This window comes from Chrysemys picta, chromosome 11, assembly GCF_011386835.1.
Source record: "Chrysemys picta bellii isolate R12L10 chromosome 11, ASM1138683v2, whole genome shotgun sequence".
Classification (NCBI taxonomy): Eukaryota; Metazoa; Chordata; order Testudines; family Emydidae; genus Chrysemys; species Chrysemys picta.
Genome location: NC_088801.1, coordinates 6,759,995 through 6,776,949, shown reverse-complemented (window position 1 = coordinate 6,776,949; position 16,955 = coordinate 6,759,995). Strand labels below are relative to the sequence as shown.

Sequence of the window (16,955 nt, the reverse complement as noted above, 5' to 3'; positions counted from 1 at the left end):
CTTCTGCAACTAGATAATGAAAACCACCCTTATCTACACACACACTTTTCTGTGTCTCTATTATAAAAAGAAAGCAGTCCCCCAACAGTCCTTCACTCCACTACATCCTCCCTAACGCCATCTCTTTCCAACAAAAGAAAACATCCTTTGTTTTTTAAACAAAGAATTGAACAACTAATCCTTGAAGAGTGTTAAGTCATTTAGCCAGTTGTGCCGCTAAGCTACAGTATTGATTTGCACTATGTTTTGCTGCTGAATCATTGACATGAGCTCCCTCCCTCCCTCCCCCCACCACCCCCAAAGGCTTCTTCCTGGCTGTTCAGAGCTGCTCGGCAAGACCCCAGTTGCATAAACCTGTGGCTGCCAGCAAAAGTTCTTCATTTAACGGTCACGTCCTTAGCAAAGTGTTTCCCCAAGCCCTATTGTTTGCAGGTTTGAACCTCATGCTAATATCCCTGGGTCAGAGAGAAGATTCAGATCATCTGCATAAGGTCAAAAATACCATATAACCCAGGGATGAACACTTTCCACAAAGTGATCACTCATATATTAGGGTTACCATATGTCCAGATTTTCCCGGACATGTCCGGCTTTTTGGTCCTCAAATCCCTGTCTGGGAGGAAATTCCAAAAAGCCGGACATGTCCGGGAAAATAGGGAGGGGTCGTGGGCTTGGATCCGGGCTGGAGCCGCTGGGGCCGGGGCCGGAGCCGCTGCGGCCGGCGGTGCTTGGCCGCTGGCTGGCACCGCTCGGCCGGGGCCGGGCCCGGGCCGGAGATGCTCGGCCGGAACCGGGGCCCGAGCCGAGCCAGGCCGGAGCTGCTGGGACCGGGGCTGGGGGTGGTCGGCCACTGGCTGGTGCCGCTCAGCTGGGGCTGGTGCCCCGGGGCCCGAGCCGAGCTGGAGGGGCCAGGGCGGGCTGGAGCCGCTCGGCCGGAACTGGGGTCGGCGCCCCAGGGCCCGAGCCGGGCCGGAGATGCCGGGGCCAGAGCCACTCAGCCGGGGGGGCCGGACTGGGCCGCGCCTCCTCCACCGCCGCTACCGCCCCAGCCCCAGCTTCAGCTTACCTGCTGCCTGCCTGTTTCAGGCTTCCCACAAACATTTGATTCCCGGGAAGCATGGGAGGAGGAGGAGCAGGGTGGCGGAGTGTTCAGGGGAGGGGTGGAGTTGGGACGGGGACTTTGGGGAAGGGGCAGAGTTGGGGCGGGGCCAAGGCCCCGTGGAGTGTCCTCTTTTTCTTTTTTTTTAAATATGGTAACCCTATCATATCTGACCCTTCAGTTCTTCATCCTCAAAGGAAACCTACCCAACACCTTCAGAAGATGAACCTGGAAGCTTAAATTCATAACTTTGATAGATACTAAAATTATGGACTTAATAAAGATACTGGATTTATGGCTTTGTAAGGGGGTGGGCAGGGGCTCCCTCATGTCTCTTCCTGACCCTGCTTCCCATCCTTTATAATGTCTTCCTTCCCACCCCACCTTAGTGGACGCCCAAAGGGAGTGTTCTTTGAGTAAACACAAGAAAAAATCCTCTCCCCTCTCCCTTCCTTTATGAAAGAGGAGAATCTGTAGGAAAACAAAGAGAGGCAAGGGTGACCTAGATCTCAGGCAGCCTTCCTGGGTCAGCCCCTTGGGCTTAGTCTAAAATGAACCTCAATGGTGGTGTGAGAAGAATTCGTTATTCTCCTCTCCGTCAGAGTGAGGGCATGTCCCTTCACATACCCCACCTTTCAAGCTGGAAAAGCTTATCTGGGGCAGTTCGTCTCCATCTCCAATCTCCCATGAAAAGAAGTCAGCATTAGCATGGACCTTTCCCATCCAGTGTTGCACTCTGAAACTGTAGGGTGGTAGTGAAAGGTTTCATCTCATTGTGCATAGATTTGTGTCTTTCATGGTGTGGATCCAGAATAGGGGAGTGTGATCCGTTAACAGGGAGAAGGGTTGGCCATAAGTCCCACATCCAGGAGAGCTTTTAATACAGCCTTTAAGTGCTATAGGTGGTCTTACCACATAGGGCTATAGAGGATGATGTCTTCTACGTAGGCTGCAGTATATTGCGGTGGGGGGTAACAATCCTATTAATAAGTTTTGGAAAGTCACAGCAACTCCATGGAGGCCGAAAGGCATAGTCTTGAATTGGAAGTGCCCAAAAGGGGTGGAGAAAGCTTTTTTTATCTTGCAAGGAAGGGGATAAAGGAATCTGCCAGTACCCTTTTGTTAGGTCGATAGTGCTCAGATGTTTTACCGGTCCCACCTGCTCTAGTAACTCGTCTACCCTTGCCATTAGGTCAGCGTTGAATTTCAAGATGGAATTGATCTGTTAAAATCAATGCAGAACTGAACCAAACTCTATGATTTGGGAACCAGAACTATTGATTCCACAAGTACCCTCATCTTCAGCATTGCTCGCACTTCCTCTCGGGCTGTATCTCACATCTTCCGTGGCAGTGGTCTAGGGCTCTCCCTGACCAGCTGGCCTGGGGTAATCTCTAGATGACATTGGACCAACTGTGTTCTTCCTGGGTGGGTGGAGAATACTGTTGTGAAGTCCTCAATCAATTGAAAGAGCTACTTTCTTTGCCCAGGGAAGAGCCCCTCACCGCGGGACTGTTGTGAGTTCTTGGACACTGGGTACTTGGGAACCTAATTCAGGTTCAGTCAGAAAGGGAGTTATCAGCAGGGCCTCCCACATTTTCCAAGGATTGAAAAGATTCACATGATAGATCTTAGTAAACCAGCCTGACATGCCTGTCACTGTGCCATTAATTTAGACTTGGCTGAGGGTAGTAGCAACAGGACACGGTCGCTTGGGTGGAAAGTCCATAGTTGTGCCCCTCTATTGTAATTTCTTTCCTGGGTGTGTTGGGCCTTTCTCAAATTCTCTCTGCCTGTTGACCACCCCTATGTTTATTAGTTGGTCCCTTAATTGTAAGACATATTGGAGTGTGTTTAAGTCCCCTACATTTTGTTCCTCCCCACCTTCTCATAGCAAGTCCAAGATTCCTCAAGGTTGATGACCGTAAAGATGCTTGTGGAACCTCCTTTATGGCAAACTGGAATGGTGAGAGTAGCTGGTCCCACTGTCTGGGGTTGTCACTGACAAAGCATTTCAACATTCCCTTCAGCATCTTATTAAATCACTCTACTACGCTGTCGGTCTGCAGGTGATACACCAACGTTTTCAGGAATGTGACCTTCAGAAGGGAGCATAATTCACTCATCAGCTGGGAGGTGAAGTTAGTGCCTTGATCTGTTAATATTTCATAGGGAAATCTCATGCATGAGAAGGTTTTCAAGAGTTCTGGAGCGATCACTATAGCTTTGACAGAGAGTGCAGAGGAACAGCCTCCAGGTACCTGGTTACATAGTTGACAATCACTAATGTGTACTGATGCCGCAAGGCAGTTTTTTCTAGGGGCCCAATTATGTTCACTCTGATTTTCTCGATGGGTGTTTCAATCAAAGGCAGAGGGACCAAGGGTGCCTTAGGGCTCCTGTTACTGCTTCCCCTTGACATTCTGGGCAGGAGGAACAGTCTTCTCTCACCTCATGATGCACCCCCAGACAGTAGAATTGGGCAAATACCCAAGACAATGTCTTCTCTCTCCCCAGGTGTCCAGGACATGGGATATCATGTGCACGCTGGAACACCGCCCAGTGGTACTTGTGCAGCACCAGCTGCTGGGCCCTCACCACCCCAGTTTGTTGATCCCTTTCAATTCAATACAAGCACTCCATGGTTCAGTGTAGGGTTGTTTCTTTGCTGTTGCACAAAATTCCTGCTCTGTAGTAGGGCTTCCAGGCTCTGACTGCTTACCTCTTCTTTCCCTGTGGGTGTCAGAGGCCATGTTGCTCAGGACATTCCTCCTTCAGGATCCTTGGATCCAGGCACAGATACATCATCATCCATGGGACTGCCAGTGGAAGGATCTTTTCAGGGTCCTTCAGAGAGATTGTTGCTGATTCTGTCTCACCCCACTCCCCGCAGTGGTCCCCACCCTATGGAGGCCTTGGGTGGTTTCTGCCTCTAGTGATCTTTCAGCTTCTACAAAGTCCTCCATTAGCCATACCACTTCTGATAATGTCCCCAGGCAGTGCCGTATTACCCACTCCTTGCCTTTCACAGGTAATATCTTTATGAAGTGTTCTGTCACGATGGCTTTGGTCACCTGGGCCTCTGATCGCTCCTCCAGATGGAGCCACTTCCGATAGTGTTTTCTGTACCCTTGCGCTACTATCCGGGGTCTCGCCCCCTTGGGGTAGTTCTTGGCTCTAAACCATTGACGGTGAGTCTCTTTGGAAATATCCAAGTACTCCAAAAGGGCAGACTTTACTTGTTTGTAGTCTTTTGCTCTCTCTAAGTCCCAATTATGATAGATTTCCTGGGCCGGACCTGTCAAGTATGGGGCCAGAATCAAAGCCTGTTGTTCTGGGGGCCAGTGGGCTGCTAGTGCCACCTGCTCAAATGCCGCTAGGAAGGCTTCAGGGTCATCATCTGGTGCCATCTTGGTTGGCTTTACTGATACTGGTGCATGACCTGTTGGAATTCTGTAGGGGCCTAGGGCTGGTGCTATCTGCTGTATCCTTTCCTTTGGAAAGTCCTGCTGCTGGGCCATCAGTTCCCTCAGCAGCTGTTGTTGCTGTGTGGTCTGAACTTGCTGCTGGGTGGCCCACTCCAATTGCTGTTGGAACTGCTGTTGCTGGTGCTGCATCTCTGCTAACCGCTTATACCACCACGCCGCTTCCATCTTGCACGGAGCAGCTGGGCTCTATCCCCTCTAAGGCTTTTTTTGAAACCCTTGTATCACATGTGGTTATGCCCACATTCTCCACCATTTTCAGGGGGCAGGGGCTCCCTCAAGTCCCCTCCAAACCCAACTTCTGGTCCGTTTTAATGTCTTTCTCCCCTGCCGGTGGATGCCCAAGCGGGGGGTCCTTCAAGTAAACAAATCAAAGAAAAGTCCTCTCCCCTCTTCCTTTCCTTAGAAGAGAGGGGAGTTCATAGCAAAACAAAGAGAGGCAAGGGTAACCTGGATCTCAAAATGTCTTCCTGGGTCAGCCCTTTGGGCTTAGCTTTAGAAATTTGGGTGTGGTTCTCTGGCCAACATATGTACTTGGAGCATAGTCCCAATAAACAGGTATTTGGGTGTGGCCATTCACTCAGGTCACAGTAAACACAAATGACCAAATTCTTGTCCTTAGATGCATGTCTCTTTAAAATCAGGGGAAAGCCAGTGCTTGTACATCGGAAGAGAGAATTTGCTCCAAAGAAGAGTCTGTAAATGTTTGTTCTCTTCAAGAAAATTCCTTTATCATCTGGAGCATAATGAAAGATAAAAAGCACATAAAGTCAATCTGTCTCTTAGGCACAGTCATGCTGTATAGAGCTAAATTATCCCCATCAAGATTCAGAGCCTATGGATTCCTGCTGTTAATATAGACTCATAGACTCTAAGGTCAGAAGGGACCATCTAGTCTGACCTCCCGCATGATGCGGGCCACAAAAGCTGACCCACCCACTCCTGAAGAATTCTCTCCCTTGACTCAGCTGTTGAAGTCCCCAAATCATGATTTAAAGACTTCAAATCGCTGAGAATCCTCCAGCAAGCGACCCCTGCCCCATGCTGCGGAGGAAAGCAAAAAACCTCCAGGGCCTCTGCCAATCTACCCTGGAGGAAAATTCCTTCCCGACCCCAAATATGGCGATCAGCTGAACCCCAAGCATGCGGGCAAGAGTCTCTAGCCAGACCCTCTGGAAAAAGTTCTCTGTAGTAACTTTTAATATCCCATCATTGACCATTGTTACTAATTACCAGCGATGGCACGTTATTGACCTATTGACTAAAATCACTTTATCCCATCAAACTATCCCCTCCATAAACTTATCAAGCTTAATCTTAAAGCCAGAGAGGTCTTTCACCCCCACTGTTTCCCTCGGAAGGCTGGACAGCAAAGCATCAGCCAGTACTGTAGGGTGGAGTGATAGGGTTTCTCTGAGATTTCACCTCCCCCACACCTCTCTCTCTTAATTTGTGGAAGAGCGACGTTAATTGAACAGTATACAGCCAAACACACCCTGATCTCCAAGCAGTCCATCGCAAAAGTGTCTTATGACATATTGTTCTCTAATCATACTCAGCTGATCATGTGGCATTGGGACCAACATCTACATGGGAGTAAGTTTAGAGAGGTGCTTCTGAGTTCGGAGTTGTGTTACCAAAAAGTCCAAACTTTCACAGCAAGAATAATCAGTCTGAAAAGGAAGTTTTGCTCTTGAAACAGAATTGCAGTCTGCAGCCTCAGTGAAGATATGGGAAAGCCGCAGAAGTTTCAGGAGCAAAACACTGGAAACTGTTGAACAGAATAGTAAAAGGAGTGGTATTGCTATGAACTATTTTTGCCGTCATTGTTAATTGATATTAATGTCTCAGCCCACTTCTCGGGGAACAAGTGTCCTCATTACAAATATGGGTCCTTGTGGTTAGAAGCAGACTATTAATTTAGCCTATAGACCATAGAGACTAAGCTGCCCTTTCACACCAGAGAGCTTGTTTTCACTAAGATATTTAATCATGTTTAAACTATTTTAACAACCAAGTTAAATGACATGATTCTGAGCACAACTGCCTGGTCACGCACACAAGGACCAGTCATTTTCAACATCATGGCTGCCAGTTGTGGGGAAACCCTGGCCTGAATAGCATTTACCTAGGACAGGTAAAAGACGTGACTTGTTCTTGTCTGTGCTGACAAGTCAGTAGCCTGTCAGCAAACTCCACTGTTGTTAGGATTACAATTACCATCTGTTATGTGTATTACGGTAGCACCTGGAGGAGATAGATGCTGTGCAGATAGGTAACAAAGAAGAAAGTCTGTGCCCCAAGGCACAGTCTAAATGCAGCAAGTGGATAAAACAGGCAAACTGGGTGGGGGAGGTGGGTTAGGAGGACAAGGTAATATGATGGAGAGCTTAGCAGAACAGTGGAAGTCACCGTTCACTATTTCCTCATCCAAGAGGAAAAAAATCAAGTTTAAAGCAGGATGAAATTTCCCAGGAAAGACCAGGTCAGGGAGGGTGCAGCATGAAGGGATGTTTACAAGGAGCAGCAAGAATTGCCATTTCGTATTGAGTTCTAAACAGAGGACTTCAGTCTCCAGAGATGTCAACCTGGCACTGTATTCCCTGAAAACATACTTAAAATTTTACTGTAAGATAATTGCTGTGTATTATGACTGTCCTGAGGTGCTTGCATTTCTTTGTAGCTTTGCATTTCTTTGCAGACTTGTCACTGAAAGCAAAAACCCTTATGTTCCTCTCTCTTGTTTCAGGGGGAACGGCTTCCAGACAGAAAGGTTTCCTGGGATGCATCCGCTCTTTACATTTAAATGGGCAGAAACTGGACCTGGAAGAGAGGGCTAAAATGACCCCTGGAGTCAAGCCTGGCTGCCCGGGACACTGTAGCAGTTATGGTAATCTCTGTCACAACGGAGGCAAATGCGTGGAGAAATACAACGGTTATTTCTGTGACTGCACCAGCTCTCCCTACGAAGGGCCCTTCTGCAAGGAAGGTAGGCAGCACGACTGCTCCATGCACTCGCCTCGCAGCTCTTGGCAACCTCTGTCCCCCTAAATTGCAACTACGCCCAGCTCACCAGGGATTCTTCCCTTATCAGTTCCCACTTGAATACAACTCAGCTCATCAATGTTTGCCCAACTGGGAGGAGACAATTCCATGTGACAGCGTTGTCACATTGACCTCCTCCGATATTATAGGCGGGGCTGGTAGCATACCTACTATTAAGGTCGCCTGGCACTTCCCATTGTAAGACCCTGTTTTCAATTGCTTAGAACTTTACAAACTTTAACAGTTTAGGCTGATTTTTTCCACGATAGGTGCCTTGCTCAGGCTGAATCTGTTTGGAAAATTTCAGCCAAAATGGTATAGTTATTTCCAAGAACGGAGCTAAGGAAAATACACTCTTTTTCCCATGTTAAATAATTCTTGAGACCTTTCCTTTGAACAGTTCTACTACCCCCATGTTTTGAAATTTGATAGGCAGGTGGCCTTTGTGCCTTTTTCTGTCCTTATGGAAATCCACCCAAATGTGACCAAGTTATAAGCCTTTGAAAAATTGTGGTTTGCACATACTCAGTAGAAACGTCTTTGATTTGAACAGTTAAATGTCTGAAGATTCTTCCTCAGCACCTCACACTCCTAGTATTGTGATTTGTGACCAGACTCTGCATGTGTCATCCCCTCAGAGCCACTGAGCATGTTCCCATGCAAAAAATGTGTGATCTTGTAATTAAAGACCGTATTATAATGAATATGCACAAAGGGGCTAAATTAAGGTTACACAGGCAACCTTAATTTTAACATTTTCCTAACCTTTGAGTGCTTGATGTTGTGTGAGGTCCCTGGAATCGCTGTTATGGAAATAGGGTCATGTTGTTTATATTCAGTAAAAATATTGAATACTAGTTTATTGTTATATTTGTGACTTTTGTTAATAGTGATACAAATTAAACAGTAGGAGAATTGGGAGCTGCCCCTTTAAGATTAGAGAGGTGGCATGGTGAGGGGCCTGGAATGCTCAGTGTGTCTTCAGGGGGCATAATGCTGCTGCTGCAAGAGGAGGCTAGTTTGGGGCTATGCTGCAAGAGGAGGTCTCCACCGGCAGTAGGCTCTTAAAAAAAAAAAAGGTCTGAATTCCCGGAACAAGGAAAGTTCTTCTGGAAAAGCTGAGTCATGTAATCAGTGGTGCAACATTTGCAACCTTAGTCATGTCTTTTTAACATAGTCTTTTGTGAGTAATATGCATTTGCCATCCAGGCAACTCTCAGGAAAAACAGATCGGGGTGAGAAGATAGTTTTCAGGGAAGTGAAGGCAAGAAGCCCTTAACCGATGTTGCCCATGCAGCAAAAAGAACGGATTAAATGTGCTTTGGGGAAAAAAACACATTTGTAATCCACCATAATCTTCCTCTACTTCTAAATCGCAGCCAAGTTGCATGTGAGCATGTTTATTTTGGCTGCCTCTCCAATGCCATATGTTTAATCGCTGGGTTGGACCCTCTTCTGGTGTAAATTGGCTTAATTCTGTGGAATTCAGCGGAACTATGCCCACTTCTGTGAATTGCAGATCTGGCACTAAGGTTGCAATAGGCACACTGAATAAATACCAGTGTCCTGTTCAGAGGTGTGTACAGATACTGTGGACTATGGGAAAGTACCGTTGGAATCAGCCTACGACTACCCAGTAAATAGTAGAAGATGTCACCCTCCAACTGCTGTTGTCATCTAAATATATTTGTGGCTAGACCATTTTATGCATGTGATGCAAACACAAAGTCTGTCTCCTGGACCTGACCACATATAGCTAGACTTCTCAGTTTCTGAGGACATAGGCATATCTCTTAGCTACAATACCTTTGTAAATGTGGACTGTTAATAGTTGTTTATTTTAAAGGAAGGAACAGATATGGGCTAATTTCTAGCCAGTCCTTCAAAGGTTGGTTAGGGTAGAACGAGGACAAAAGGACCTCGAACCCAGAGCAGACCTGAAGAACTCTGTTGCTACCACCACAATAGTTTAAGGTGGGGTCTGGCTCCAGCTTGCATCCTCAGTGGTTTTCCATGGGCAACCAGGCTGAAAGTACGAAGAGGGTCTCTTCAAGTGCCAGGAAACAAGCCAAGATGGAGGTCCTTACTGTAGAATGTGCAAGGAACATTCTGCAGCCTGCTCCTCTCTGAGAGATGCTTTTCTGTGGTGGTCTGCCGGCATCTGCCATGTCCATGGAGAATGACTCGAACACCTGTAGTTGGCTTCTACTGCTCCAGGCACATCTTGCCCCTACCCTACTCTGGGGCTCCTCACAGGAACAGAAACATGTGTGGCTGACTCAGACAGCCAGACTTGTGAAGTTCAAATCAGAGATTCACGTCTGCACCTTTCGAAAGATTTGGGGTGGGTGGGGAGTGCAGATCTGATGGTCTGGTTCAGGCCTATGTCCAATTTTAAGATTTGAAAATGCACCATCTGAAATAGATTCCTTGGTTTATGTATTATTTTCAGAGGTTTCTGCAGTGTTTGAAGCTGGCACCTCAGTTACCTATATTTTCCAAGAGCCTTATCCAGTGACCAAAAATGCAAGCACTTCATCCTCTGGCATTTATGCAGACGCCATCATGTCCAAGGAAAACATTGCATTTAGCTTCCTGACAGCACGTGCTCCAAGCCTCCTGCTCTACATCGACACCTACTTTCATGACTATTTGGCTGTGATTCTCTCCAAAAATGGTAAGCATTTATGATATGCTACTGCAATAATGCCATCCTGACTGTATTAATAGTTACTGTGGGGACAATACCGAATTCAGGGCTGTTCTCAACTGGATTCTGTGGCTGCAGCTTTATCCAGTTCAATTCATGTAAGTGGTCATCACTCTTGCTTATATCCGTTTAGTTTGCATGCGGTGCTTCACTCGCTTATTCAGTCCTTGAATAATCATGTTGCTGGAGCTTAAAAGTGCCTTGACTTTCATTCAGCATGACTGTACAGGACCATTTCCTTACTATTTATCCCATGCTGAAATCCATTAGGCCTACTAGATACGATGAGAAAGTCTGTGAATGTACTTGACCCATGTATATACTGTTGTCTTATCTTTTACCTCCTCTGTTGGTACGTGTATTGCTCCTTCCCATGCCCTTTGAACCACCTCTGAGCATGGCCAGTTGAAGAGTAGTGATGAATAGCAAAATTTGAGGTTTTCTGGCTTCACTAACCGATCACATCAGGTGCAAATCTGTTTGATATTAGAAAATATTTGGGGGAGGTTTCTAAAAGCATCTAAAGGATTTAGGAGCACAAGTCACATTGATTTTCATTGGGACTGCTGCTCCTAAATCCTTTAAATGCTTTTGAAAGTCCCACTGTTGGTAAATATCACAAGCAGCCACATGGCAGGTTTTGGATTGTCTGTAAAGTATCAAGTACAGAAACTTGGGAACTGGTTACTAAGCATATTTGGGATTCAATGATTTTCCATCTAACTCCCCTACTTCCACATTGCTAGATGACAAATGCCACGTGGACAAAATGTGGAGGGATATTGTGGTACCCTCCACGTGAAATACTTTTCTCCCTATACCTCCTCTGGCTTTTGCTCCTTGTTTTTTTTTTTAATCTCATATCCTTTTATTTTTTTTCAGTGACATTGAAATGGAAACTATTCCAATGGAAATAATGTTCAGATGCATTACGCTTCCCTGTTGTAGCTGGTTTATGCTTGCTATAAAGCTACTGGACGATGAATAACAATGTCCTTTGCAATGATGAAAGTGATCATGACTCCTTGTCCGTTACTGCGTCTTTCTCTAGGATATTTGCAAAGCACGGTAGTGTGTGGTGGAGCCAGGATTGGTCCCGGTTGGATAACTTATTTATTAAGGTCATACTTTTTGGTGAAGTGGGACTGGGCACTCTCCCCTCAGACCTGAGCAGTAACGCTCTTCACTGGTATTTCAAGAGCCTTTACAGTTGTTCCAAAAATAATGTGTTAGTAGAACAGCCATCTACCGAGTAACACTTGAAAACCCAACTGCAGGCTAATTTTTCCAACACGTTCAAGCTTCTGCTCGCTACTTGTAATGTTCCCCTTCCGTCTGGTCCACAGAGTGGCTGGGTGAATTCCTAACTAATAACTCTATGTCACTAAGGAGAATGATGAGCATAGGTGTTCCCAGGCTAACTGTGTTTTGCAGCAGCTAAAATGTCTGAAAGTCTAATGAATGTTTATATTCTATTGAAACTTTGCACCGCACACGCTGCAAAGTTAATAGGAATTGATAAAAATAATGAACAGTCTTATCTAGCCTATTGCAGCACTTGCCATCCACATAGCTACAGAGGAGGTCAGTATCATTATCTCCATTTACCAAGGGGGAAATGGAGGCACAGGGGCATTGAAGTGTCTTGTCCAAGGTCATCCACCGGGCCACTGGCAGAGCCAGCAATAGAATCCAGGTCTCCCAAGTCCCTCTTCACTGCTCTGTCCACTAGGCAATACTTCTTCCCCCACAATAAGATCATGCTAGTGATCAGAACCTTAAAAGATCAGGTCCTCGGAGAGTAAGGCATAGATACATGATCTCCTGGGCACCATCATCACTCAGGAACAGAGGAATTGCCATTCTGGGTCATACCCATGGTCCATCTACTCCAGTATCCTGTCTCCAATAGTGGACAGCACCAAGGTTCCTGGAACTTCATAATGGACAATTATGAAATAACTTGACCACAGGAGAAGGTTCTTCTTAGCCTCTCTCAATTAGTGGTTGGCTGAAACATGAGAGCTTATAGGTAAAATTTTCAAAAGCATCTAAATGACTCAGGAGCTGAAGTCTCATTTACAAAGATGACTTAAGCACATAGAATCCTAAGTCCCATTGACATCCTGCCCAGGATGGTGATGGTGAAATCTTCAGGGACATGAGAGAGATTGCAAAAACAGAAAACCCAACAATAATGGGGGATTTCAGCTATCCCCATGTTGGCTGGAAACATGTCACCTCAGGATGAGGAGATAAAATTTCTGGACACCATTCGTGATGGCTTCTTGGAAGCAGCTAATCCAGAACCCCACAAGGGGAGAGGCAATTCTTGATTTAGTCCTAAGTGGTGCCCAGGATCTGGTCCAAGAGGTGAACATAACTGAATCACTTAGTAATAGCAACCATAATATAATTAAATTTAACATGCTGTTGGGGGGGAATACCAAAGAAACACACCACAGTAACATTTAACTTCAAAAAAGGGAACTATACATCGGTGAGCAGGCTAGTTAAATGGAAATTAAAAGGAACAATCACAAGAGTGAAAGGCCAGCAAGCTTCATGGAAACTTTAAAAAACACCATCACGGAGGCTCAAACTATCCATATACCCCAAATTTTATATATATATATAACTATATATAGTTAATGCTGTTAAAGTTAAATGCTACTATATATATATATATATATATATAGGCTTAACAGTGAAATCTGATCTTAAACACAAAAAAGAAGCTTTCAAGAAGTGGAAGTTTGGACAAATGACAAGGGAGGAATAAAAATATTGCTCAGGCATGCAGGAGTGAAATCAGGAAGGCCAAATCACACTTGGAGTTGCAACTAGCAAGAGATGTTGAGAGTAACAAGAAGGGTTTCTTCAGGTATGTTAGCAACAAGAAGAAAGTCAAGGAGTAACGTAGGCAGCCATGGGGTAAGTGGATCGGTAACTGGTTAATCAACAGAAAACAAAGGGTAGGAATAATTAGACATTTTTCACAGTGGAGTGAGGTAAATAGTGGGGTCCCCCATGGATCTGTATTGGCACCCGTGCTGTTCAACATATTAATAAATGATCTGGAAAAAGGGATAAACAGTGAGGTGGAAAAGTTTGCAGATGATACATCATTATTCAAGATAGGTCCAAAGCTGACTGTGAAGAGTTACAAAGAGATCTTACAAAACTGAATGACTGGGCAACAAAATGGCAGATGAAATTCAATGTTGATAAATACAAAGCGATGCTCATTGGAAAACATGATTCCCCAATATACATATACAACTAAGGGGTCTAAATTAGCAGTTATCGCTCAGAGAAGAGATCTTGGAGTCATTGTGGATAGTTCTCAGAAAACATCTGCTTTACGTGCAGCGGCAGTCAAAAAAGAGAACAGAATGTTAAAAATCACTAGGAAAGGGATAGATAAGAAGACAGAAAATATCATAGTGCCAAGATAGAAATCCATGGTATGCCCGCACCTTGAATACTGATAAACAGTGGATTTCTGGTCACCCCATCTCAAAAAAGATATATTAGAATTGGAAAAAGTTCAGAGGGGGGTATGAAAGCTTCTGTATGAGGAGAGTTGAAAAAGACGGACTATGCAACTTGAAAAAGAGACAAGGGGGGACGGAATATGAGAGAAGAATATCAACAGGGCCGGCTCCAAGTACCAGCAAACCAAGCAGGTGCTTGGGGCGGCACATTTTCAGGGGCGGCATTCTGGCCAGCCTTTTTTTTTTTTTTGCTTGGGGTGGCAAAAGCCTAGAGCCAGCCCTGGTAGCAGCAGTGCATGGTGCATAGGGGAGCCCTGGGGCCGCTGCGGTTCGCACCGCGGGGGAGCAGTGCCCGCACCTTGTGGCTGGGCCAGGCAGGCTCCAGGCGGGGGACACTCGGGCTGGAGGCCGCCCCGCGGGGCGCACGGAGCCGCCTGCAGGTGCCGCAGGGCGGCTGCCCCCCAGCGCCGCAGCCGGGGCTGGGCGAAGTGGCCCGAGCCACCCAGAGACTGTGGCAGGGTGGCCAGGAGCAGCAGCAGCAGCGGAGCCATAGAGGGGACCGGTGCCAGGGGCGCTGCCATGCGGGGCCTGCATCCCGCTCTCCGGGGCTCCGCTCCCTCTGGGGCTACCCTGCCCCAGTTCCCCGGCTCTGCCCTCCCGGGTCCCAGCCGGTCCTGGAGGCGGGATCCCTGACTGTAGGGACCCTGGGCTGAGGTGCGGCCCGGGAGCCGCGCTGCTTACCCCGACCCTGCCAGCACCAGACCGGCTGGAGGCGAGGGGGGAGCGGGAGGAGTCAGCACTGGTCGGGGGGAGCCTAGGGCTGGGGCGGCAGGGGGTGTGGGTGGGGGGGGAGAGCCCAGGGCTGGGGTGGGGGGCAGCCAAAACATTTTTTGCTTGGGGCGGCAAAAAACCTAGAGCCAGCCCTGAATATCAGATCATGAATGGTGTGGAAAACGTGAATAAGGATGTGTTATTTACCCTTCACAAAGCACCAGAACCAAGGGTCACATAACTAAATTAATAGGCAGCAGGTTTAAAACAGAAGGAAGTACTTATTCACTCAATGCACAGTTAACCTGTGGAACTCGTCCAGCGGTGTCGTGGAGTCCAAAATATAAGTGGGTTCAAAAAAGAATAAAAGAAGTTCCTGGAGGATAGGTCCTTGAAGGATATTAGCCAATGTGGTCAGGGATGCTACCCATGGTTTGGTGTCCCCAAACCTCTGACTGCCTGAAGCTGAGACTAGCCGACAGGAGATGGATCATTCAATATTTGCCCTGTTCTATTCATTCCCTGTGAAGCATCTGACACCAGCCACTATCAGAAGACAAGATACTGGGTTAGATGGACCATTGGTCTGATCCACTATGGCCGTTATTATATTCTTATGTAAGACTTAGGCTCTTGGTTCACATAGGTGTTTTTGAAAATTTTAATCTATATCTTTTAAAGTCCTATATCATGTAATTGTGCATCTTTTCATTATTCATATAAACATTTAGTCCTTGTATGTAGGTTACTATGCCCTTGGGATCAGCATCTCAGCCTCAGGTCTCTAGTTGTAGTCCTTTCAAAATTCACCATTCTCTGGTCATTTTTCAAGGAGCATGGGACCTCAAAGCACCTGCACCTTGAGACACGGATGCATTAATCAAATTGCAAAGAAATTCTAGGTGCCATTAATTACCACGCGGGATAAAAATCATTATTCTGCCTTATTAACGGTATCAAAATGGTTTCCATAGATCATTCACCTGAGCTTTTGACCTTCAAGGATGACTGGGTAATTAGATTATATTGTATCCCAGAAGAGTATATCCTAAGTGAGAGTTGTAACACAGTAAATGGAGAACATTTCTGAGTGAAGAAACCAATAAGGGGCATTGCTCTAGTTTAGCACTCTTTAGTCTTTCTAATTTCCTATGTCACATGAAGAGTCATGCACCCAACAACAGGCACTTGCTAAGAACGAAAATGTATTTCTTCACGCCAGTGCCAAATGTTTCATGTAACTTTCTGTTGCAAATTTCAGCAATCCCACCAAATAACCAACACCTCAGCATTGTTCTCCATCTTGATCTCACTGTTACAATAGCCTGCTTCACTGTGATGAAAAAAGACTTGATAATTCCACAGATATATCCTGTCACTTACTCTCCCCTACTTAGGGAAAAAATCAGATGAGAAATCTAAACACGATGGGAAAAGATATATAGGAAATGTGTCTCCAAACCTTTGATTTCCACTTTGCTTTTCTTATGGTGCCACATGATTCCTAATCCAGAAAGACAGCAGATAGCCAGCATCAAAGTAAAGAGATAGAATCTCAAGCTCTATCCCAAAACGATTGAAAATTTATCTGGATTTATTATCTCATCTCATGACAAACTCAAGAACTGGAGGGATTTTTTCTATTCAGTACCTATTGCCATCTCAGTGAGCACTCTTTTCGATTTCTCCACTAGCGAGAGAGACTCTGAAATTGCAAAGGAAAGATTAAAGATAGGGGGAAAAAATACATCAGTTAAAACCAAAAGTACAAATGAAAACAGCTTGAGTCCTTCTCCTGCCAGCTCTTTGATTTCCAGCTTACAGGAGAGGTAAGGAGGTGAACCCAAGTGCCCTGTCATCTAGGGCCTTGAAATCTGCCAGGCTTTTTAATAAATGTGTAATGAAAAACTAACCCCATGGTAGGTGTGAGATAAATTAGCACACAGCCAAAAAAAAAAGTCCAGGAAACATAAAGCAGACATTTTGCAGATGAATTGTTTTTTTAATAAACTAATGATCCAGGCTAGCCTCCCTCCATTTCAAAGTCAGAAGCAGGCTTGTGTGAGCATTTTAAGTCTACCTGCTCCTATTACCTTGCAAACATGTTTAGTTAAACCTGGAACATCTCCTTCCTAACAAGAGCAAAGTCTTTAACATTCTTAAGCCAGGCAAAGGCAGTAAATTGAGGGCAAAATTAAAATAAATCCACATGCACATGTGCATACACATGCATACACACAAAGAAAGAAAGAGGTCTCTTCTCTTCTCTTCTCTTCTCTTCTCGCTGAGCCTCCCACTTCTGCATGGGTCCATATTGCTCAATCCTTTGTCTCTCATATTAAGGGCCA

The 16,955-nt window shown here is 45.8% G+C and overlaps 1 protein-coding gene across 6 annotated transcripts in view; it reads left to right on the top strand.

The window, feature by feature from the left end:
* Positions 1–16,955, top strand: part of CNTNAP5 (contactin associated protein family member 5) — a 413,059-nt gene that overhangs the window by 359,808 nt on the left and 36,296 nt on the right. For 4 of the 6 annotated variants that reach the window (XM_005279758.5, XM_042843050.2, XM_008167765.4 and 1 more), the window contains 2 exons: positions 7,334–7,573; positions 10,082–10,306. In XM_005279758.5, the coding sequence (XP_005279815.2) occupies positions 7,334–7,573; positions 10,082–10,306 (465 nt within the window). Of the gene's footprint in view, positions 1–7,333; positions 7,574–10,081; positions 10,307–11,221; positions 11,355–16,955 lie in introns of those variants that run through there. The other 2 variants (XM_065561460.1, XM_042843051.2) reach the window with 1 other exon arrangement.